The sequence below is a fragment of the Bactrocera tryoni genome, unplaced genomic scaffold (genome assembly GCF_016617805.1).
Source record: "Bactrocera tryoni isolate S06 unplaced genomic scaffold, CSIRO_BtryS06_freeze2 scaffold_209, whole genome shotgun sequence".
Taxonomy (NCBI): domain Eukaryota; kingdom Metazoa; phylum Arthropoda; class Insecta; order Diptera; family Tephritidae; genus Bactrocera; species Bactrocera tryoni.
In genome coordinates, this window is record NW_024395932.1 from 10,652 (window position 1) to 35,484 (window position 24,833).

Genomic DNA, 24,833 nt, shown 5'->3' on the forward strand with positions numbered 1-24,833 from the left:
TGTGTGTTTTAAACGAAGTGAAAACTTTATGTGTGTTTTAAACGAAGTGATCAATTACAGATTGAAATTTGTTACGAAGCCACGAAGAGGTCCCCTAATATCGGTCGGTGTTCTTTTTGCCATCAACGCCAAGGCACATGAACGAGTACTCCCAGGATGCGATGACATACGTGTGGAATTATGGATCGGGGTCAATCAGCAAGCGATCGTCACGTTGTCACAGCACGAATTTTCAAACAACAGTTACGATGTTCTTCTTTGGATGGTGAATAGTGGTTCCACCAGATCAAATTGATGAAATCATTTCTGCGGAAATTCCTGATGCAGAGAAAGATCCAGTATTAAACGAAGTGATGAAAACCAATATGGTTCATGGACCTTGCGGACACCACAATCTCACTTCGGTTTGTATGTCTAACAATAACTGCACGAAACACTATCCACTTGCTTTTCTTTCGGAATCGCAAACTGGAAATGATGGATATCCACTCTATCGTCGTAGCTCATCAGACGACCATACAACTTAGAGTAGTGAATATCGAAGTTGACAACATATGGATCGTACTATATTCGCCACTGATGTCTAATTCACATCCAAATCTCATGTCAATGTTTTATATTGTAAGTAAGTCACCAAAGGATGCAACATGGCGGTTATTGGTCTTGAACGATCCGGTCGAACTGCAATAAAGCGCTTTGTAGGACATTTACTTTTGCAATTCATGAACGTTTTCCGACTATTGTGCGTCTCGCACTTTATTTGGAGAATGGCCAAAGAGTGTACTTCAACCCAGAGAATATAGTGCAGCCAGTGGAAACACCGCCAGCAACAAAATTACGCAGAAAGGAAGGCCAACCAGTAGATTGACATCCAGGTGTGTTCTCGAATAATGCATTTCGATGAATTTACACAATCCACCGGAAAAACGAGCTTCGGTTCCTATTGGGTAATGTACGCATTTCAACTTCATTGGAGTCATTGCGTACTGTAAATGGTACGGTGTGTACAATTTTTTTAGAAGCAAGCCAGCAAAATATGTACGATGCGGTGCAAATGAAGATCGCACACTTTTCGGGAAGATCATTTCGACATATCAACCTTCAAATCCGCTTCAATTATGGTATACGAACAAAAATTACATTGTCGAAGACATTTTACATCGTATTCTCTAAGAATTGGAAATGTGTCAATTCTGCTTGATACTTCCGGTGGTTTAATATCAATTCCATCTACCGTTAATCAATTCATGAAAGATGAACTCATAAATAATATTCGGACATTGGCCAAATTATCGTAAGTACGATTTCTTGAGTGCACGCACAATTTTAGCTGCCAAAAATACCGATGTTGTTGACTTAAACTGGAAAATTTAAAGTCAAATTCCGGGAGACTTGCGCTCTTACAAATCGATCGATCGTCTTGACAATGAGACGAAGCCGCGAATTATCAAGTGGAATTTCTAAGTGCTTTGGAGAGGCGTCTCAAAGTTGGATGTGTCGTTATTATGTTTCGCAATATTCAAGCACCGAAACTGTGTAATGCAACCCGACTGATTGTAACGTAGCTATCTTATAGAATGGGGCAGAATGCTTGACTCTATGAATTCCTCTGAGCTCCAACGATTTGCCATTTCAGTTCAAACCTTTTCAGTTTTCAAAGAGTTCTCCAATTTTCCATATCAGTTCCAACGCATTCCGTTTCCAGTGAAAATTGCATTTGAGATGAGAATCAATAGGACACAAGGATAGTCGCTAGAAGTGTGTGTCATAAATTTGGAAATGCTATGTTTTTCACACGGCCGGATATACGTGGCGTGCTCACGAGTTGGAAAACCATCTTCTCTGTACATTTACGCACCGAAACAGAAACCAAAAAATATTGTTTATCAAGCTTCGTTACATTGAAAAAATTTGGAAAAATCGAAAGTAAATGATTTTCAACACAATATAAATTCAACTTTCTTTTAATTTCAAAACAAATAATTTCAGGCAGGACAACGGCTGCCTGGTCAGCTGGTAGTTAATTATTTTTGGACCGAGTTTCCAGGTGGTTAGTTGTGCTATGATAGTATGGAGACCAACTCGGTCGAAATAATTGAAAAATGGTTTTTGCTAGAGAGAAAGTTTGATATTTCTTCATCTAAGGTAAGAAGAGCATCAATTGTACCGCAACCAGCCTTAAATTCTGTTTGTCGATTAGAAAGTAGATTATTATTTAGGAGGTACCACATTAATCTCCTTGCTACCATTTTTTCCATTACTTTTGATAGACATGAAATAAGTGAAATTGGGCGATAACCTTCAGTGGTGTTTTTTGGTCTATTGGGTTTTGGTATGAGGATATTATGTTGTATAGTTGGCATAGTTTAGTTTTACCAATGGTGGGAAGGTTTTTAATAAGCGGATAAGGGATTTTGTCTATGCCTGGAGTCTTACCTTTCAGTGTAGAGAGGCAAGAATTAAGTTCAAGTGTAGAGAAAAGAAGATCTATTTGTTTTGCTTTTTGACTTAAGTGGTAATTAATATGGACAGACTTAATATATCGGCATATTTGGAAAAACCTTTGCTATTTCTACTGGAGTGGAAGTGCTTAAATTTTCAGAGTTTTTAATTAGGTGGATATTTTTTGAAAGGAAATTTCCATGGATAATATTTATTTTGCTCCAGAGTTTTGGGAGCTGGTTTGGTAATTAATATCCCTCGTGAATTCGATAAATGCGGTTCGTTTGGAGATTTTAACTTCTCTTTAAAACTTTGTAGGTAAATATTTCCTCTATTTTTGCAACTACTCGTATTTCATTATTTTCTCTGTTAGGCATTGGGATAATTTTTCGTATTTTTACATTTCCAAAATTTTTTGGTATTTTTATATTAAATACTAGAAATGTTAACAATTACTAGTTGTAGATATTTTAGTTTATTATAATTGATATTAAATATTATAATTTCTTCGTTAGTTAAAATATTCGGATGTATTATCCCATATTTAGCGGATACAACATTTTCTTGTATATGTTCTATTTTACGTTTTAACAATTGAATTTTTGTGTATTGGTCTAAAAAAAATGTGTTTATATTCATCATATGTATGTAAGCTTATTTATCGAATTAAGTTCATTTTCAATTTTTAATCTGTCACTGTATTTTTTACTAACTCCCCTTCTTCTTTACCACCACAAGAGTTGTTTAATAAATGAAAAATGTTATTAATATTGTATAAAATGTATTTCACTTTATAAAAGTACAGAGGAAACTTCTTCTTTACCACCACAAGATTTGTTTAATAAATGGAAAATGTTATTAATATTGCATAAAATGTATTTTACTTTATAAAAGTACAGAGGAAACTTCAATAATCAAATTTTTATAATTCCGAAACTGGATGAAAATGGCGAAGCTCGGAAGAAAAACACTGATGCTGCTCGATGATGAAAATTCGGGAAAAAACGCTGATGCCGCTCGATGGCGAAAGATCGGGAAATAAACTGCTGATACCGCTCGCTGGCGAAAAATCGGGAAATAAACTCTTGATGGAAATTCGGGAACAAACGCTGATGAAAATTCGAGAAATAAAACTGATGTTACTCGGTAAACACTGTTTGCACAAGCGTGGTCGCTGCTCGATGATGAAAATTCGAGAAATAAAACTGATGTTGCTCGGTAAACACTGTTTGCACACGCGTGGTCGCTGCTGAGATCGAAAAAGCGAAGTGAGTTGTTGATGAGTTCGAACGCGAAGTCAGTTGCTGATCAGTTCGAACGCGAAGTGAGTTGCTAATCTCCTTTTGTGTGTGGAATCAGCTGGTGTGATGTGGGTGGTTGGTGTGTAGTGGAATGTAAGCTTTGGTGGTTTGTGACGTGGGTATGATGAAGGTGCGTGTCAATGTTGTGAAGTTGATGTGATGTGATCGTGTGGTGTGTGTGTGGATGCCTGGGGGAGGATGCTCATTTGTACATCCTGGTCCCCCTAGGCGCGTATTCAGCCTAGTAGCCTCTGAAGTTGTTGCAGTGTTGCAACAACGTTGCTGAGACCTGTCTTACGACGAGCTTGCGGCCTAGGATGGCGCCTCCGATGCGATGGGGCATGGTGATGATGGCGCCAGGCGCGGGACTCCTCCGAAGGGAAAGCTTGCATTCGCGGTTGCGGTCGCGGGAGTCGTCGGCTGGCAGTACGGCCGCGAGGGGGATGACGACGCTCAATGTCGGGTCCGGTATTGCGGTGGAACATCGTATGCTGGTGACCCATACAAACCTGGCACTGATACCCGGTGGTGCATTCGCGTGTTAGATGGGTAGGCGCCAGACAATTTAAGCAATGCCCGTGAGCCTGGGCGACTTGCTGGCGTTGCTGAGGTGTCATGCCACAGTGTGGCAACCGATGTCGTCGTCGACACAGCACGCATTGACGCTGTGGCTGCGCTGGAGCTATTGCTTGCGGCTCACTGCGCGGAGCCGATGGAGTATCTAGGGGAGGTGCGGCAGCGATGGTTGTGCGCGGCGCTGCTACTGGGGTAGCTCTAGGGCGCGGAACCGTGACGGCGGAACGCACAGTGGGCATACGCACAATTGGCATCTCGGCGTCCATATTAATCTGTTAAGAAAATAATATGGTTAATTATTATATATTTGTGTATATAATCATATCGGCGTTGGTACCACGTGATGTGGTACGATTGAGTCGTCATGTGGATCGACCCGTTTTTTTTTGGGTTTGGTTTTGGTGGGTATTTATTTATAATGGGTGAGTTTATTATTATATTTTTTTGTTAATTTCTTGTTTATAAGTTGCAGTTACGTTTCGATTTTATCTGCGGTTGGCAAAAAGCATAATTTAACGTCTGGTCAGCGTTCCCGATTGTGTACGGAGATCGACTATACGAATGTCACCGTCGGAGCCATAGTAGAGCTTCTCTATGTGGCCAAGCCGCCATTCGGTAGGGGGGAGACAATCGTCATTTATTAAGACACAATCTCTAAGCTTAGGCGCATTTTCTGCGATTTTCCATCGGTACCTTCTGTGAAGGTCCTTTAAATAATCATCTTTCCATCGGCGACTGAAGGCATGATGGAGAATTTTTATTCTTTCCCAACGATTTAATAAGGAAAGAGACTCCACGCCTGGCTCAGGTGTGGCCAGAATGGGCGCTCCTTTAAGAAAATTCCCTGGTGTGAGGGCAATAAAGTCTGAGGGACCTTGCGAGAGTGCAGCGAGGGGCCGTGAATTAAGAACGGCTTCAATTCTAATTAAGAGGGTCGTGAGTTCTTCGTAATTAAATTTGAGGTTGCCAGCTATCTTTTTAAAATGAGATTTGAAGCTTTTTACGGCCGATTCCCATAAGCCACCCATATGTGGAGCGCTTGGGGGGATAAATTGCCAATTGATACCTTGGGGAGCATATTTTTGTACAATGTCCGGTGAGACTTGTTTCATAAAATCCACAAATTGTTTTTCTGAGGCTCTTTGGGCTCCGATAAATGTTTTACCATTATCGCTCATGACTTTTGATGGAAAGCCTCGTCGTCCGACAAAACGGGCAAAAGCCGCAAGAAAAGCCTCCGTCGTCAGATTCGTACATAGCTCAAGGTGTACTGTTTTTGTCGTGAACAGCCACATAGCCTTTCATGAGGGTAGGAGACCTTAGCATGGATGCCTTTATCATAAAAGGCCCAGCAAAATCTACACCTGTAGTGGTGAAAGGCAGAGCAGAATTGCAGCGTTCAGGTGGAAGTGCTGCCATAATCTGCGATCGCATATTCTGCTTATGCATAGTGCAGATTTTGCACATGAAAATGCACTTTTTTATTTAGGGCTTAAGTCGGGGTATATACAACTCTTGGCGAACCATATGTTGCATGAGGCGATGTTCGGCATGGAGCATTAGTATGTGGATATATGCGATGAATAAGGTGGCAAACGGACACCTCTCAGGTATAATTATAGGGTGGCGTTCATTATATGTTAGGCTTGAATTTGCAAGCCAACCATTCGCACGAAGCAGACCTTTCGTGTCTAGAAATGGATTTAATACTAAGAGTGAGCTCCTTTTATCAATAGGCTTCGATTCTCTTAGTAATTCTATATCGCGGCTGAAGTAGCGCGTTTGGGTTGATGCGATAAGAGCGACCTTTGCTTTTTGTAAGTCTTGGTGCGTCAATTTATTGCAATGGAGATAAGTTGCTCCTTTAACTTTAAGTTTGAGCCGCTCTAAAAACTTGAGCATATAGGCAACTACCCGGAGGGCTCGGGGAACGATGAAAATCGTTCAAGGATGTCAGTGTCATCCAGTGTTGCATGATAAGTGTCGATTTCACGACTTTCTGGGGCAAGTATGTTGCGCATGGGCGATTGTGGCCAAGAATCGGGAGATTCTGTTAACCATCGGGGGCCATTCCACCAGAGGGTGGAGGTGGCAAGATGCAGAGGTTTGCATCCTCTTGTACCTAGATCAGCAGGATTGTCAGCACTGGCTACGTGTCGCCAAGTGGCTGATCCTACTAGGCCAAGTATTTCAGACGTTCGGTTAGAAATATAAGTTTTCCACGCATGTGGTGGTTTTTCCAACCAGGCTAGAACTATCTCGGAATCGGACCATAAATATAATCTGTATTTCGCCATATTTAAGTGGGTCTGCACCATTGAAGCTAGCTTTGCTAGTAACAGAGCGCCACAGAGTTCAAGTCGTGGAAGACTTAGCGTTTTTAGAGGCGCAACTTTTGCTTTTGCCGCTAATAAGTGGCTTGTAGTTGCGACATCGCTTTGTGTACGCACATAAATAGTGGCACAATATGCCTTTTCAGAGGCGTCGCAGAAGCCGTGTAGTTCCACTTTGTATTCGGGGGAATAGTTTACCCACCGTGGAATTTGTATCTTCGAGATGTCGTTCAAATTATTAGCGAACTGGGACCATTTTTCTAAGCGAAGAGGTTTCACTTGTTCGTCCCAGTCAGTTCCGTCTAGCCATAATTCTTGAATCAGGATTTTCGCTTGTATCATAATTGGCGAAAGCCATCCTGTAGGGTCAAAAAGTTTTGCCACCGAGGAGAGGATTTGGCGTTTTGTAACAGCGGATAATGCGGATATGGACTCAGTCGTGTATGAAAACTGGTACGATATCGCATTCCATTGGATGCCTAGTGTTTTTGTTGTACTTTCCTTTTCAAATATAAGGAAATTAGTATCCAACAAATGGTCTTTAGGAATATTTTTTAATATATTGGGATGATTGGCTAAAATCTTTTTTAAAGGAAACCCTGCGGTATTGAGGGCATTTATTACCTGTGATAAGGTCTCGTATGCTTGTGGAAGACTGTGGCTTCCAGACAAGATATCGTCTACATACGTTTGCGTTTTTAAGACTTGTGTTGCCAGTGGAAATTCTGGCTTTGTGTCTTCTGCCAATTCGTGTAGTGTACGAATGGCTAAATATGGGGCACAGTTTACGCCAAAGGTAACTGTTTTCAATTTAAAGTCGCGTAGTGGACTATTGGCAGATTTTCGGAAAATAATCCGCTGAAAATCTTGACTCTCTTTATGTACCAGTATTTGTCGATACATCTTTTCAACATCCCCATTGAATACGTATTTGTATATACGCCAATTTAATATGAGGAGCATTAAATCTGGTTGGAGCGTGGGTCCCGTAAATAGAATATCATTTAGGGAATTACCCGAGCTCGTGGATCGTGAGGCATTGAAGACAACTCGAACTTTTGTTGTTTTTTTCTCAGGCTTTACTACTGCATGATGTGGCAAGTAGAATGAGTAATATGTATTTGCCTTTTATGATTTTTATACTCTCGCAACAATGTTGCTAACGAGAGTATTATAGTTTTGTTCACATAACGGTTGTTTGTAAGTCCTAAAACTAAAAGAGTCAGATATAGGGTTATATATACCAAAGTGATCAGGGTGACGAGTAGAGTCGAAATCCGGATGTCTGTCTGTCCGTCCGTCCGTCTGTCCGTCCGTCCGTGCAAGCTGTAACTTGAGTAAAAATTGAGATATCATGATGAAACTTGGTACACGTATTCCTTGGCTCCATAAGAAGGTGGGCAAAGTCGGCCCACTGCCACGCCCACAAAATGGCGGAAACCGAAAACCTATAAAGTGTCATAACTAAGCCATAAATAAAGATATTAAAGTGAAATTTGGCACAAAGGATCGAATTAGGGAGGGGCATATTTGGACGCAATTGTTTTGGAAAAGTGGGCGTGGCCCCGCCCCCTACTAAGTTTTTTGTACATATCTCGGAAACTACTGTAGCTATGTCAACCAAAGTCTACAGAGTCGTTTTCTTCAGGCATTTCCATATACAGTTCAAAAATGGAAGAAATCGGATAATAACCACGCCCACCTCCCATACAAAGGTTATGTTCAAAATCACTAAAAGTGCGTTAACCGACTAACAAAAAACGTCAGAAACACTAAATTTTACGGAAGAAGTGGCAGAAGGAAGCTGCACTCAGGCTTTTTTTAAAAATTGAAAATGGGTGTGGCGCCGCCCACTTATGGACCAAAAACCATATCTCAGGAACTACTTGACCGATTTCAATGAAATTCGGTATATAATATTTTCTTAACACTCTGATGACATGTACAAAATATGGGTGAAATCGGTTCGCAACCACGCCTTCTTCCAATATAAAGCTATTTTGAATTCCATCTGATGCCTTCTCTGTATAATACGAGTATAAACATTAGGAACCAATGATGATAGCGGAATAAAACTTTACAAAAATTCGGTGTTTGAAAAATATGTAAATGACGTATTATGAAATTTCGATTATCACTTTACCATGCGAGAGTATAAAATGTTCGGTGACACCCGAACTTAGCCCTTCCTTACTTGTTTCACATGGGCTTACTTCCTCCATGTGATCTAAATGGAGATATTCTTCTAAGACACCATCATAATCTTGTTTAAGCTCACCTTTTCTAAGTAGGTTTTTTTCCATACTTAGAAACTGCTGTATTGCAGAGGTGCGAGAGTGACCTAAGGCGAGTGTGTCTGGAAATTGTTGTTTTAGTGGTAGTCGTACGACATACCTACCATTTCCTTATCTAGTAGTTGTGGCTTTGTAAAAGTCTTCACAATACTGATCTTCTTGGGTGGTAATTGAAATGGGGGGGGAGTTTTTCTAACTCCCAAAATTTTCTCAATTGTGAATTGAGGTACTCATTTGAGTCTTCCTCAACTTGAGTTGTCATTGCTGTGACTGGATCCGGAACTAGTCCACTTAGGACCCATCCGAAAATGGTATTTTGCGCCAGCAGTGTTTTTGAAATTTTTTCAACACCTTCTAATATGATTTGCGGTAATAGGTCGCTGCCTATTAGGATGTCTATTTGAGCTGGCGTGTTGCAGTTGGGATCTGCTAGAGTCAGGTGTGAAATTTTGTCCCAATGCTTGCTATTTATATGATAGCTTGGGAGTATGTTTGTTAGTTGCGGTAAGACAATAGCATTTGCTTGAATGCGCTTATCCGCTTGGGGGGAAATTAGGGTAATGGGGCAGATTTTATTTGAGTTTTGTACTACTCGTCCGCCCATTCCAGTAATTTCATAGTTGGCATATTTTGTTGGCAGCTTTAGCCTATTTTGTGCCCTAGACGCTATGAATGATCGTTGCGATCCTTGGTCTATTAGGGCTCTTAGTTTGAACAGTTCTCCTCGGTGTTCGATGGAGACAACTGCTGTGGGTAGTAGTACTCTACTATGATTTTCGCTGTGTAGCGTTTGAGTTTTTAATGCCTTTGAACAACATGGTGTCTCTTGGCAATTTTCTTGGGTTTTTGTTTCGGGAGTTGCTGTTGCAACTAAACCCGTGGCTTTTTTTGAAAAAAGCGCTGCTATGAGATGTGTTGGGAAAGTTATTGAGATGTAACATAGAATGATGCCTTTTGTGGCAATATACGCAAATAAATTTGCTTTCGCACGTATTAAGATTGTGTGAGTGGGACAAGCAGTTTGTACAGAGTCTTTTTGACCTGACAAAGTTGTTCCTTTCAGTGACATTAATTTTTTTAAATTTCTCGCAAGCTTTTAACTTATGCCCTCCAGAACATAGTTCGCATGACGTGTATTTATTTTGTTCAGATGTGAACGATTGTGTTTTGTAAAAGCTTCTGTTCAAATTATTGTTGCTTCCGGCTTGGGGTCTATTGAAGCTTCGATTTAGGTCTTGTTGAACTTTTTAGTTCTGACTACTTTTTTGTCTACCCTTCCCGCAATTTCGTATTGGGTAGTTAAGAAATCTTTCATCTGTTGGGCATTTTCTTCTTGATGAGAGCGATTGCTCCCACAAAAGTAAAGATTTTTCTGGTAATGCGGCGGTACATATGTTTACCAGAATAGGATCCCAATTGTGAGTGGGAATATTTTGTGTCGATAGAACCGACAAACAATTTGAAACAGTGGATTCTAGTTTCATGAATTCTTCACTGGTTTCTCTTTGAATTTTAGGCAAGTTCATAAGTATCGTTGCCCTTGTCAACTAAGATTCATTCATTTTCGTATCTTTGTCTTAAAGCCTCCCAAGCTAAATTAAAATTATCGTCATTCAATGCGAACTGCTTGACTATTACGCCTGCTTGACCTTTAGTTTTGTATCGGAGGTGATACAATTTTTGCGCTTGTGATAATTTTGGATGGTTTATGTACACGGCTGTAAACATGTCCCGGAAGGACGGCCATTGTTCATAACCTCCATGAAATATTTCCGTATCACACGCTGGCACTTTGAGATGAATGCCTGAACTTGCCTCTTTGGCTTGCAATTGTGGTAACTCTACTCTACTGTGGGGAGTAGGTGCAATTGCCTTCATAAGCTTTAATTAATCTGATATCATTGCTTTTGTGTCTTCATAGCGGTCTAAGCAATTTTCGAATTTGGCGTAAGCCGAAGATTTGAAATTTTCAGGTAGATCTGAATCATCAGTTTCTACTATTGCGTCGTATGCCGCTTGGAGGCGTGTCCAAAAATTGTCAATAGATTTATTTTTAATTTCTAGTACCGATTCAGAGTTGTCCTGAATCGGTGAAGATGCAAATCGAGTGCAGTATTTAATTAAGCTGTCACTCTCGGAAATGAATTTAATATACGCAATGTCTTTCCCCCTTTTTTGCTTTGTAGCACCTTGCTTCGAGCGTGTAGCTTCTGCAGGTGTACATGGACTTTTGTCGTCATTAATCATTTTGGGAATTCTTAAGAATTCTGGGGGGTTACTCTGTAAGCCGTTGCGCAAGTGAAAAAGTTCGTAAATGACAAAAAGCAACTCTGTAAGGCGACAAGCGCATTGGAAATTGCGTTTTGCGCATTTATTTTTACCCCTTCGCAATGGCAGCACTCTGTATTGCGTAAACGACTGTTAAATCTGTGCGTTTAACGTATTTTTGATTCGATATCAAACTGGCAAGCGCAACGGACAAAAAATGTAAGTTTATAAGACATATTTGTAGTTTTAATTAAAAAAAAGATTTATTTAACAGGGAACATTTTAAAAATAAACAAACAAACCCAACACAGTTCGAAATTTTAATCAATTACATGAAAACACATTCGGAACTTTCCAAAGGACAACTGAAAACTGTGGACGCGAAAAATGCTGCAAATAATTTATGAAAAGAGTTGGTATGTGACCTTAATGCTGCGGGGCCACCATCGCGCGATGTTTTAAAATGGAAAAAGGTAAAAACGCTCATATTACTTAATTATTTAAAGGTTTGGTCGGATTATAAAACTCATTTGAAAGCAAAAATGCGTCGGAATAAAATAAGTATTTCTGGAACTGGTGGTGGTCCTCCAAGTCATTGCTCCTTAACACCGTTGGAGGAGCAGGTTAGTGAGCTTCTGGCAATGGAAATATCCGTCAGTGGAATAAGCGGCACCTCAGAATTTGGTGCAGCACAGTTAACACAACCAAGTGGGTCAGACATTACAACCGACGAATTCCGACAGAATGAACCAACGCCAGTGGATGAAATGCCACATTGTTCACGTCAGAGAGTCGCTCCGCAAAAGAAAGATAGCCTTTTAAATAAGCAGGTGGATAACCAAATCGCTTATCACAAAGGTTCATTAAAAGTGTTGTCTGAAATTAATGTAAACCTAAAAGTGATTTCAAAATGCAGGAAAAAAAAAACATAAAATGAGTAAAAAAAAATATAAATTGGCTGTTGAAAAATTCGAACACAAAAAAAGGATTGATTTGGACAAAACAAAACTAAAATTTGCAACATTAGAACTAAAAAAGCAAATGCTAGAAATTGAACGGCCCGCCCAATAAAAATATTGTATTTTAGTTATTGACATTGAAGTCTGTTACTTATTTTTTAATACTTACTGATAATTATTTATTGAATTAAAAATGTATTTTTTGTTTATGTGATAGTTTTTTCTTTTTATTACATATATAATACTGACATATATAGATATAGTAGGTATACACATGTGCAAGAGACTAAAGCTTTATATCATTAATGTGAATTTTAATCAAATAAATGTGAAAATATGAAAAATTAAAAAGTTTACTTTATTGAATAGTGTTATATGTTTATATACTAATCATACTGTTTTTTATTTGATCTCTTAAACGTTTAGCAATATTGGTTTCATTTTTGATTCTTTTGAATCTGTGCTCATTCAGAAAATTTGATTTAATAAAATATATGTATATTTTATTATAATAGAAAAATGTGTCACCGAAAACTCTTTTTAATAAATAAGAGTTGTTATTTCCGCAAAATTGAATTATTAAAATATATATGTAACCGGAAGCTCTTTTCAATAAATAAGAGCTTTAATAACGCGTTTGTCGTTTATATTGCTTGGTTTTTTTTTCGGAAAAATGTTTTTTACGGATTTATTCGTATGCCCTTGTTTCAGCGCGCACTGAAACTAGGTTTATTTATAAATAAATGTGTGCAATTATGCTTGTTCTTGTGTGACAAGGAACGAGATAAATGCTAGGAATTCGCCAGGTTGGACTTTCAATATACTTATGTATGTATGTATGTACAAAGTAATTTGCATATAAAATATTTACTGTGATTACCAAAAGTTGTTTTTGGTTCACCGCACCGTCTCCGTTGTTTTTTTTTTGTTTGTTGTATCCTATGTTTATAGATATACAAGCATTTGAAAATAAACGGAAATCTACATAAATAAATCGCATCTATGTTATAGTTATATATATATTATATATATATATATTATATGCGCTAAAGCGCTAATGAATATATTATTATGTATTTACACGGATATGTATATATATTTTGTAAATGTATATATAATATGTATGTATAAATTAATTTGCCTTTTGTCTTTATATTCATTCGCTTGAGGATGTGTATATATGTATGTATGTTTGTATTCTCTTTTAGCTATTTTCTTTGGAAGCAATTCTTCTCACAGCTTAATAAGCTGAAGAGGTATTGTTCGTATAGTTTGCAAGTATGCCTCTCACAGTAAATGAACTGGAGCGGTATTGCCAGAATAGTTTGAAAATAAATTTTTATTGAATTTTTTGTGGATTGTGTGTATTGTATACACGAAGATAAGCTTATAATGCAAGGAATAGTAGTTTATTTATTTAAATTTATACATGTATACTGTGGATATATATGCATATATATTATTTACCGTATTGGTTTGTATCGGTACTTAAATTTCCCGCCGTTTTCGAACTTTTACTAACCGTTTTTATTCTATCGGTTTTATCAAATTGACCGTTTGTGCAACGTTACATACATACATAGATACATATAATAAATAAAATCAAAAGTGAAATGGATACACTCACTCTGATTTTCCTCAGGGACTTTGGGAATTGATTTTGGTTGCAAAGGGGGTGTTTCCTCGCTTCTCTCGATGGGAATTCCCTCCAACGCCGGCGTTGCGCTTGTTGTGTTGATGGCTCCTTTTTTTCACTTTTGTTTTATTTGTATTTTGCTGTTTTATTTATTTGTTTGTTATAAGTTCGCGCCCGTATTTTATTTATGGGTTTTTATGTCCGCGCCCGAATTTTATTTTATGTTAGTTAGCACCCACTTTTGGTTAGCGTTTTATTTATTAATTAGGATTTTACAATTTTGTGCACTTTTAATTTTAGTTTTATTAGTATGTACATATGTATGTATACATATACTAGTTCACTGCACTTGTGCACCCTGTTTTTTTTTTTTAATCGGTTCACCAAAGTGTCGTTCGTTTTGCTCGAAAGACCATGTATTTTTCACTAACTCCCTTTAAAAAACTTTAAAAGCACGAGATTTTCTATTTTTTAATTTACATAATTCTTTCGAAAACCTTAAATTAGAACTAATTTTTTGAGTAACAACACTCTTCGGAACATATTTTTCAAATAAGTTTACAATAGTTTCATTAAAGTGGGAAGCACTAAATTCAATATTGCCACTGTAATCTGGCCAAGTTATTTTGGAAAGTTCGTAATTAATCTTCTTAAGATTAGCTTTCGCAAAGTTGAACCGAAAACAAAGGTCTTGTGTATTATTATAAGCAAAGTTGGCTATGATTTCGTTGTTATTTTCCAAAGCAGGATGATACGTGTTCTTTGGCCGAACCAAAGGATCACATCGGACAACAGAGAACATTGCAGCGTTATCGACGTAAACTAGATCTAAGAGCTTACCAAATTCGTTTGAAATTAAATTAATTTGGTTAAGACCCAACTCCGACATTTCATCTAAGAACTCGTTAAAACATGAACGAGTACTAATAACGCTGTTGAATATTTCGTTATCAAAAATGTGGGGCTTTAGCCAAGTTTCTGTCAAAGCAATGATTTTAAGGTTACAATGAATGCTATTTAGATACAAATCAGTGAGTTTTGTATTAAGCCCTCTAACATTTTGATAATAAATAATCAGCGAATTATTGTTAATTAGTTTTTTGTAGCAACGGGACTTCTTGGCATTCTAGTGATAACTACAGGGGGCTTATCACGTTTGTGCTCGAATTCGCGCACAAAGACCCCAGATGGCCAGAATGAGTTGTCAAGTATCAATTGAAAATTGTCAGCGGATACGTCGATCTTAAACGAGGAAATATCTCTGTTGTATTTGAAATTAAATTTACGGATGTCTGTATCTACCGTTTTTAATTTCGACGAGATGTAACTTTTTATATCCTCGACTGTGGTATCCGCAGCAAGTCTCGAGATAAAAATTGCTTTTTTCCGCGGTATTACCACTAAGTTTTTATTAGATGACTTGGAGGTATTTGGAGGCGGATCTTGAGAAGTTTTCCGCTTACCGTATTCAGTAACAGTTTTCTCTGTGTCCTGAGCAGACGGAACCTTCTCTCCTTGAGGACAAGGGGATGCAAGATTTATGAGGTCAATAGCGGGTGGGGGCATTCTTTTTAAGGAAGATACAGTGGTATCTTCATCAGACGGACGTTTTCGTTTAGGTTTTGGATTCTCATCCCGAGTATTTAGGCATTGAAATGATTGAAAGAGCGTTTCATAAAGCCTAAATTTTTCAATAAGGGTTTCAAGCTCTCGACCAATCTCCTTGAAACCATTGCGCGCCTGCTTAAAATCTTCAAACAATTCAATTTCAGTTGGTCTGCATTTCAAGCAAGACCAGCGCAAGCCCTTACCGTCAAGAATGGAATCCAAAATCCTACCTGTCAGTCCAGCACATTTAAGATGGGCAAGCCCATCACAAAGCCAATAAGAAACAAAGCGTTCCGACTCGCCTTTCACAGAGCAGTTCGGAAAGTTACAAGTCATAATGAACAAAAACAGTATTAAACAAAAATATAAAAAATGTTAAATAATAAAAGTAAAAAGCGCAATGACAAAAATATTTATAACAAATGAATGCAATAAAATAGTTAGTTATCAAAGATAACAACCAATGTAACGAGCAGTTTGAGATGCACTGTAACACACAAAAAGTAAGAAACTCGCGATCAGCTGTGGACAAAGATGGAAATGAATAAAAACAAGAAAGAAATTTAAGTAAGCAATATAAATTAACACTAACAATTGCACTATTTAAAATGTAGCAGCAAAAACAAATTGAAAATGACTCGGCACAATAAATTAAAATTAGCCAGGACAGAATTAAAGTAAAAGCAATTGCTTCACTAGCACAATATAACACTGATATTTATCTTAAAAGATCACTTAATACAGAAATTTGCACAATAAAGATTTTATAAATATAAATTAAATAAATTCGCCAGAGCACCAAATTCACAGCTGAGCCGGAGAAGGGTTGCCAGATGAAAAATGTTATTAATATTGTATAAAATGTATTTCACTTTATAAAAGTACAGAGGAAACTTCTTCTTTATCACCACAAGATTTGTTTAATAAATGAAAAATGTTATTAATATTGTATAAAATGTATTTCACTTTATAAAAGTACAGAGGAAACTTTAATAATCAAATTTTTATAATTCCGAAACTGGATGAAAATGGCGAAACTCGGAAGAAAAACGCTTATGCTGCTCGATGATGAAAATTCGGGAAAAAACGCTGATGCCGCTCGATGGCTAAAGATCGGGAAATAAACTGCTGATACCGCTCGCTGGCGAAAAATCGGGAAATAAACTCTTGATGGAAATTCGGGAACAAACGCTAATGAAAATTCGAGAAATAAAACTGATGTTACTCGGTAAACACTGTTTGCACAAGCGTGGTCGCTGCTCGATGATGAAAATTCGGGAAAAAACGGATGATGAAAATTCGGAAACAAACGCTGATGAAAATTCGAGAAATAAAACTGATGTTGCTCGGTAAACACTGTTTGCACACGCGTGGTCGCTGCTGAGATCGAAAAAGCGAAGTGAGTTGCTGATGAGTTCGAACGCGAAGTCAGTTGCTGATCAGTTCGAACGCGAAGTGAGTTCCTGATCTCCTTTTGTGTGTGGAATCAGCTGGTGTGATGTGGGTGGTTGGTGTGTACTGGAATGTAAGCTTTGGTGGTTTGTGACGTGGGTATGATGAAGGTGCGTGTCAATGTTGTGAAGTTGATGTGATGTGATCGTGTGGTGTGTGTGTGGATGCCTGGGGGAGGATGCTCATTTGTACAGTCACATTTAACAATTTCTTTTAAATGTTCAATAGCTGATGCGCAATAATAATTTATTTTAATTTGTTCCTTAAATGAGTCATTCGTTTGTATAAGATATGTTTGTATATTTTGTCTGTCATCTTCGTCCATTATTCCAAAAAGCCATTTTGACATACTGCCAATTGCATTAATCAATCCTCTTTTATTTCAAGCTCTAACTGGCATAAGTGTCAGTAGTTTATTCCTTATATCTAACAACTATCTTTGTAGTATTTCTTTATTCTCTAACGTCATCAAAATTATATTATCGGTCATAGCATTAATAGTATTTTCTAATTGCTGAACGTCAATCATATGTAGTACTATACCGCTATCTTTTGGTATTGCCTGATCTCTAATCTGTAAATCTATGAATCCATTTTGTTCCTTTATTTCTGTCAAAACCATTGTCCCGTCACAATGTTGTGTCATTTAAATTATTACCGTCAACATTATTCAAATCTGTAATTTTTAAAGGTCTTTTTATATTACTAGTATGTAGTTTTTCTAAGTTTTTTTTCTATATTTAGGCTGTTCCTTGTGCCAAACTGCTTTATAACTTTTTATAAATCCTCCCGTTATTTGTTCTGTATAGTCTTCGCTGTTCCTATTCAGTTTGTTGATTGTCTTTTCTTTTTGCTGTTCTAAATTTTCTCTTACTATCTCTTTATCTACTTTATTCTTATGTGCCTCGTTGGGTGTGAATTTTATTGTAGAATGAAATCTATCATTATAATTCCTAATAGCTTTTTGAATTAGCTGCTTAACTGATACATTTTTATTTAATTTATATAACATTCTAAATTTTTCTGAAATTGTATTATGGAAACTAATACAGACATTAGCCGTATGACTGTTGGGTTTGATTAATATTTTCATAATTTAAAAATTCCCTAATTCTTGTAACAATAAATTAATTTTCAGCTACCATTTTTTTCGGTTGTCCTATTTTGGTTAAATAGTCTTCCAAGTGTTCGATGAATGTAATGTGATTATTATCAGTTAAAGGATATGCTACTCTATATTTGGAAAATTTGTCTATAATTGTTAAAAAATGGAATCCTTTTATTGCATATGTAGGTGTCTATGTGGATTATTTCATTATTCTTCGTAGGCGTTTCTGTATGTGATAATAGGTCTCCTATCATATTTTACTTCTTGACATGTTTCGCATTGGTTAATTACTATTTGTATTAACTCTCCTAATTTCGGATAATAAATTTTATTTCTAAGTTGATTATATGTTTCTTGTATGCCCGAATGCATACTTTCTCTAATGTAATACAACGAAATTCGCTTAACAGCTTCCACTTCTGTTTCTATATCCTGTGCTCTCATTGTGCTCTTTATAAATTCTAATACTTTATCATTTGAAAACATTTCTATAAGTTTCTCTTGCACTATATTGTACTGTCACTCAGATAATTCTGAATAAATTCCTACTTTTCTTTTCCCAGCGGGATAATGGTTCACCGCTTACATTTTTCTTTGAAGAATACTTCGAAGAAAATTCGATGTAGAATTCTCCGATACCAGGTAATGCATAAAAGTAAGCTATACGGCTAAATTCTACTGTGTTCATATTTACAAGTCAAGTAAGTACATGAAAAACGACAAATACAAATTGATGGAATAAAATTTATAAGAAATTTTTTTCATTTTTTCGTCAAATCATCAATCAAAAAGTTGGTCGTGATCAGGTGAGCTGCTATTTTATATAAAAATTTGGTTTATTTTTGTGTTTAAACTTAGAATAAAAAGCTTCGACACCATCCAGCATACCAATTAGAACAAAAAGGAACGAGAAAGGATCTCGCGCACCTTTTTTCGTTACGACGTCGTTCAACCAACATCTCCGCTTTCGCAGCATCCCGGTTCTTTCCGCTAGTTACCAGCCTGTATATATATTTAACGTTTTTTAAAACCTGCTGTTTTCAACCTTTGATCATTTTATATATGTATATGTTATATGTTTCTAACTTTTTTAAACTATTTCAATTTGTAATAATTCAGTTCAGTTAAACATATTTTGTTATAACAAGTTTTAAGTGCATTTCGCATAAAATAAAACCTTTATAAAGATTGTATTGAATCTAGTGCATTTTTCTTTTAAACAAAAAGTGTAAATGGCCTATAAGGTGAGTTTTTGTTTTTGTAACTGTGGCATGGAAGAATTCTTCGTTTACTATGGCATCAAAGAATTCTTCGTTAACTGTGGCATAGCAGAATTCTCCGTTAACTTTGGCATCGAAGAATTCTTCGTTAACTTTGGCATCGAAGAATTCTTCGTCCCTATGGTAAGCGAAAGAGGTGATCTGTTACTTTTCGTAGGACATCACCGTGTTAATTTTCATCGGTCGGAGTAAGCGATACAATCATGCTGCATCGTTTACCTTGCTCGCTTACCAATGTCTACCATATCCCGATGGGTTGTTATATATTTTTTAAATATTTTACTCAATCTATCGAAATCATACTCTGAAATAAAAATAATTCTCTTTCCATGTTTCTATTTAGTTCTTCTGTCTTGTTGTTTGTGAAAATAATTTGAGTTTTATATTTATTAACTATCTCCTCCTTGATATAAAAATGATCTTGTAAATTTTCTTCTGCTGAATGTATTGTTTGCATTGGTCTAAATTGTTAACATAGGTCATGCTCTGAAATTTCATCGGTATTTTCATCCTCATTTTCTTTTATCACATCTTCATTATCCTGTATTCTGCTAAGAAAATATGCTACTCTGTTTTCTTTTCCTTTAATATATTCGATGTCAAATTGACATTCACCTAATTTTAACAACCATCGTTGATGTTTTGGTGACATGTCTTTCCCTCTATATTTTTAATGTAAATATTTAATTGGTTGATTATCTGTTACGATCTTAAATTTTACCATATGAGCATGGTTTAAAGTAGTTTACGCTCCAAATAACACTGGTCAACAAATTTGTAATTTTTGTTTGTCACATGAAAATTTATATCAAATTTTGATTATACTAGGGCCACCAAATAATAATATGTATATCAATAAAAAAAATTGTACACATCATGTTTTCTTGTGACATCAAAACATATATTTTTGTAAAAAGTACAAAATTCAGCCACACTTACAGAATTATTTCCTAATATCTAAAAGATACTTATGATTTTCTTAAATATTTGGCTTCCGGTAGGTCCCAACAACAGTCTGCTAGCATTCCTGGACTCCATTTCCTTTGATAACGCTTCTTCATTAAGGAAATGTCTTGATGGAACCTCTCACCTTTTTCGTCACCCACAGCATCCAAATTTGACGGAAAGAAATCCAGATGAGAGTCCAGCATATGTATTTTCAAGGACATATTACACCCCAAAGATTTAACTGATATCATAAGTTCATTTCTTAAATCTTTGTAATTTTCCGCTTTATGGTTACCTAGAAAATTTTGAGCAACATTCACAAAACATTTCCAGGCTAGTTTTTCCTGATCATTCATTCTCTTGGCCGAAGGCAAGTTTGGATACTGGATAGTGTGTTTGGATTTGGTAGTAAGTAGTAAGTAGTCAAACAAAAATAACAATCACTTACATGATCCTTTGGTTCCGTCTAAATTATTGGTATAGCAAATGACAAATGTCTAGGTTCTTGTATAGCCCAACCTAATAGAAGCCTCACACACGTTACACAACATTTATGTGGAACCCAGGATTTGTTTTGATTCCTCACAGGAAAACCAAAATGGTCTAAATAGCACTGTTCAATTAGTGATGTGAAATTTCGACGCTGAGATGTAAAAGTTAATTCTCCACACACATAACAAAAATTGGCCGGGTTGTTCAAACACTTTCGTGGCATATTTACGATCTAACTAATGTAAATAAAATGTAATTTAGAAAACACAATAGTTACACAGTCGACTAAATGCAGTTATGTAAACAAAGAAACCTATATAAGGTCAGAAATGAATATGTAGCTGTCACAAGAAAACTGGATGTGATAGCAAGAAACTGTTATATATTTTTATTGAGCATACACCAACATAAATAAAAATCATAAAAAAGTTTATGTGACAAAAACAGTGTTTATTTAAGGTTCTTGATGCATAACATATTGGGTGTTCTTCTTGAGATATAAATGCTCCTATTGCATAATTTGATGCATCTGTAGTTAAAGTAAATTTGGATACCATAAATTTGGGTAAGAACTGAATAATCGTTTAAGTTTTTCGAATTTTATATATGAAGGATCTTAATATTAATTCAGACTCCTTTTTTAGATATATTGTAATTGGTTGTAGTACTTTTGCATAGTCCTTAACACATTTTCTATAATGACCTGTTATACCTAAAAAGCTCTTAATCTGTTTTTCCGTTTTTGGTAATTCTAATTCTTCTATTACTTTGATTTTATTTGGATTAGGCTTGATACTATCTGTTGTTAGAATATGTCCCAAAAATTCTGTTTCTTTTTTTCAAAAAATTACATTTATCCATTTGTATTTTTAAATTTTTTGATTCTAATACCTTGAAAATATCTCTAATTGATTGTATTGTACAATTGCTAAGTCTAGAGTAGTAAAATCAGGGGCGAACGCAGGGGGGGGTTTTGGGGTGTTAACAAACCTATTGTTTCTGTATAGTATTAAAAAGTGGTGGGAATGTAGGCCAATTAAAAAACCCAGAAAAATATAATCTGGACAGAGACATTTTTTTAATTTGCTTCAAAGTAATGAGTTATGAGTAATGAGATGATGCCTTATAACTCTGTGGCTGCTGAACTGGATTTTTTTTAGATTTAAGGGGAATTGTGAGTCGAAAATGGACTTCTTTTGAAAATTAGTTCTGAACTGAAAAGTCACCAATAAAGTTTCTATTATTTTTTTTAGAGTTTATTGTTAATCATAATACAGGAAAAATAAAAACTCATTTATTATGACTTTCAGTTTTCTTCCATGAGCAAACTGTTGTGAAATAAATTTAAATTAAAAAAAATTATGCTATTTGCAAAAAAAATACTTGAGTGTCTTAACTAAAAATGTCTATATTTTTAATAAAAAACAACCAGAAAAAACTGGTCTGAATTAGATACACAACTTTACTTATTATTTGTTTTTCAAATGAAAATTTTTAAAACAACGGTTGTGATTTTGATACTTTTTGATACTTTTTTTGCTTGGCAACATATACTTAATTTTTTTAGCTCGCGGCAACACTTGTCACTAATGATTAGAGCGTGAATGAGAATAGAACAAATGAATTATGTGCGTACGTGCGTACTAAAGCCAATTTTTGCATTATCAAAAAACATAAGCCTATGTTTTCAGCAAATAGATCGTGATTTGAGCAGCTGCGTTGCTTATGCAAATAATTTGTATGCTGAAATTAGTGAAATGCGTAAGGATTCTGAACAATCGTTTAAACTAACTTTTGAATCAGTTAAAACAATAGCCGCAGAATTAGATTTAGAAATCAAAATTCCGCGTTTGGCGAAACGGCAAACTAATCGCGACAATTATGAAAGCGAACCGGAAGAATATTACTGCAGATCAATTTATATACCGTTTTTAGATAATTTTTTGGACCAAATCAATGAACGATTTTTAAAACATCGAGAGCTGCTTTCCAAAATTGAAAACATTTTGCCAAATAAATGCATAAATCTTGACGTTATTGAGATGCAGGAGACTGTTCGTGTTTTAGAAAAGCAATGGTCCGCTGATGTAGAAGATCGCGCTGAATTTAGAATGTGGAAAAGGTTAAAAATCTTTTCTTCAGATTATATTTTCTAACTAAAATTTTGAATATATTTTCAGGAACTGGTTAAATCAAACAAAGAGATCCAAAACTTTTTTAGACGCGTTGAATTGTTGCGATGCAAAAATTTTCAAAACAGTGCATCGTTTTTTAAAGATTGGAGCAACAATCCCTATATCTGTCGCTTCAAGTGAACGCTGAAAATAAAAATGCAGGAGACTGTTCGTGTTTTAGAAAAGCAATGGTCCGCTGATGTAGAAGATCGCGCTGAATTTAGAATGTGGAAAAGGTTAAAAATCTTTTCTTCAGATTATATTTTCTAACTAAAATTTTGAATATATTTTCAGGAACTGGTTAAATCAAACAAAGAGATCCAAAACTTTTTTAGACGCGTTGAATTGTTGCGATGCAAAAATTTTCAAAACAGTGCATCGTTTTTTAAAGATTGGAGCAACAATCCCTATATCTGTCGCTTCAAGTGAACGCTGAAAATAAAAGAAGATTAGACTTCAATTTGTGAATAAAATAATGGAACCTTGTCTTTTTACCTAAAACCCCCCCCAAATTCTTTTTCCTGCGTTCGCCAATGAGTAAAATATTGGGCTCGTCTCAATTTATCTAAAATTGAATCAATATTTGGAAGAAGATATTTATCATCTATAGTTACCTCTCTCAATAATCGATTACTATCCTGTACTTTCTTTTTCCTGAATTATCCATTTTCTTTGGAATTACTATTAAAGGGCTGGAATATCGATAATTACTTTTCCTTATAATTCCTTGTTCCTCCATTTCTCTGACTTGTTTTCTAACTTCTTCTTCATGCTGGGGTGGATATCTATATAATTTAGAATTTATTTGGTCTTCTGTAGTAGTTTTTATTTCGTGTTGAATTTCCGTAGTACTTGTTATTTTTCTCCTTCTTTAAATAAAAAATTTTAGAATTTTTTCAATAATTTCGTGATTTCTCAAAATCTTCTATATTTACATAGATGATCTAACTGAATTTCTTTTAATTTCTCATTTGTTGCTTCTAGGATACATATTTCACTGCAATTGAATGGTTTATTTAAAAATTCTGATTCTTTTTTATTTAGTGAAATTTTTCAATCTATTAGATTTATCATCGTGTTTAAATAATTTAATAAACCAATTCCTATTATGACATTATATTTCCTATTTTTTAATGATGTCGATCGCCCTGTTATATATGCGTTTTGAGGTAAATTTAATTCTTTTGGTGCTTTCGTATGCACTTCATGGGTAATTGTTTCCTTGCTTGGTACTGTTCTGATTGTTATATTATTTTTAAGTGGAATTTTTTGAAATTCGCTCAATTCATTTTTTATTTTTAATTGTTATTACTATTCTTGGTAAGCTCTCCGGGGCTTCCTTGTAGAAAAATTGATTAATTATCTTCTCTATAATCTTCAAGTTCTCCATAGCTTTGCCTAGACGTTTGCAAGCGATTTTGGCTACTACTACTGCTAGGCTGTCCTGCTATTCGGGATCTCTCTTGATCTTGATTTGTCTTTTATTTATTTATTTATCTAGCCTTAATTGGTTTTAATTTATATTTTTCCTTTCTCTATCTGAATTATTATCCCTGTAACCTTTATATGTTGGGAACCTTTGCCCATATTGGTGAGAATTATTATCTCTATTTCCTTTCTGTTGGTAATTTAGTCTAAATTGACCCGGTCTATCATCTTTGCCTATATATTTGTCATTACTATTATTATAATATTTTTTATTATTATTGTATTGTCCGTACTGTCCATATGCGAGTTTGGTTTTTTTAAAAAGGTCATGTTCCTCGTAAATTTTGTCTAGTAATGTCCCCTGTGTCTATCTTTAATTGTGTTCACTAAAAGACTGTCCATGTTACTCATGTCAATCCCTACATCGTCCTTACAACATATTCTAATTTCGTCAGCTTTGTTTTTGATATTTTGTATAACTATTGATAACTCACTCACCGTGTTTGCCTTTATACTGCATATCCTCCTGTTTAG

General features: G+C 35.7%; 2 protein-coding genes across 2 annotated transcripts; both read left to right on the top strand.

Annotated features, from left to right (window-relative positions):
* Positions 1 to 11,627: 11,627 nt before the first annotated feature.
* LOC120780177 lies at positions 11,628 to 18,603 on the top strand. The gene is made up of 3 exons (XM_040112453.1): positions 11,628 to 11,687; positions 11,721 to 12,113; positions 18,541 to 18,603. The coding sequence occupies exons 2-3, from the start codon at positions 11,757 to 11,759 to the stop codon at positions 18,601 to 18,603; spliced, it is 420 nt and encodes a 139-aa protein (XP_039968387.1). The 5' UTR covers positions 11,628 to 11,687; positions 11,721 to 11,756.
* A 3,809-nt stretch (positions 18,604 to 22,412) lies between these two features.
* LOC120780178 lies at positions 22,413 to 22,908 on the top strand (the record flags this gene model as incomplete). The annotated part of the gene is made up of 2 exons (XM_040112454.1): positions 22,413 to 22,819; positions 22,878 to 22,908. Coding segments are annotated over exons 1-2 (396 nt in total), but the record flags the coding sequence as incomplete, so codon positions are not given.
* Between the last annotated feature and the right edge of the window lie 1,925 nt (positions 22,909 to 24,833).

Coding starts and splice junctions, on each gene's coding strand:
- LOC120780177 (XM_040112453.1), top strand. CDS start 11,757: ATGCGTCGGAATAAAATAAGTATTTCTGGAACTGGTGGTGGTCCTCCA. Junction 12,114..18,540: donor AAATTAATGTAAACCTAAAA/GTGATTTCAAAA, acceptor TTCTTTTCCCAG/CGGGATAATGGTTCACCGCT.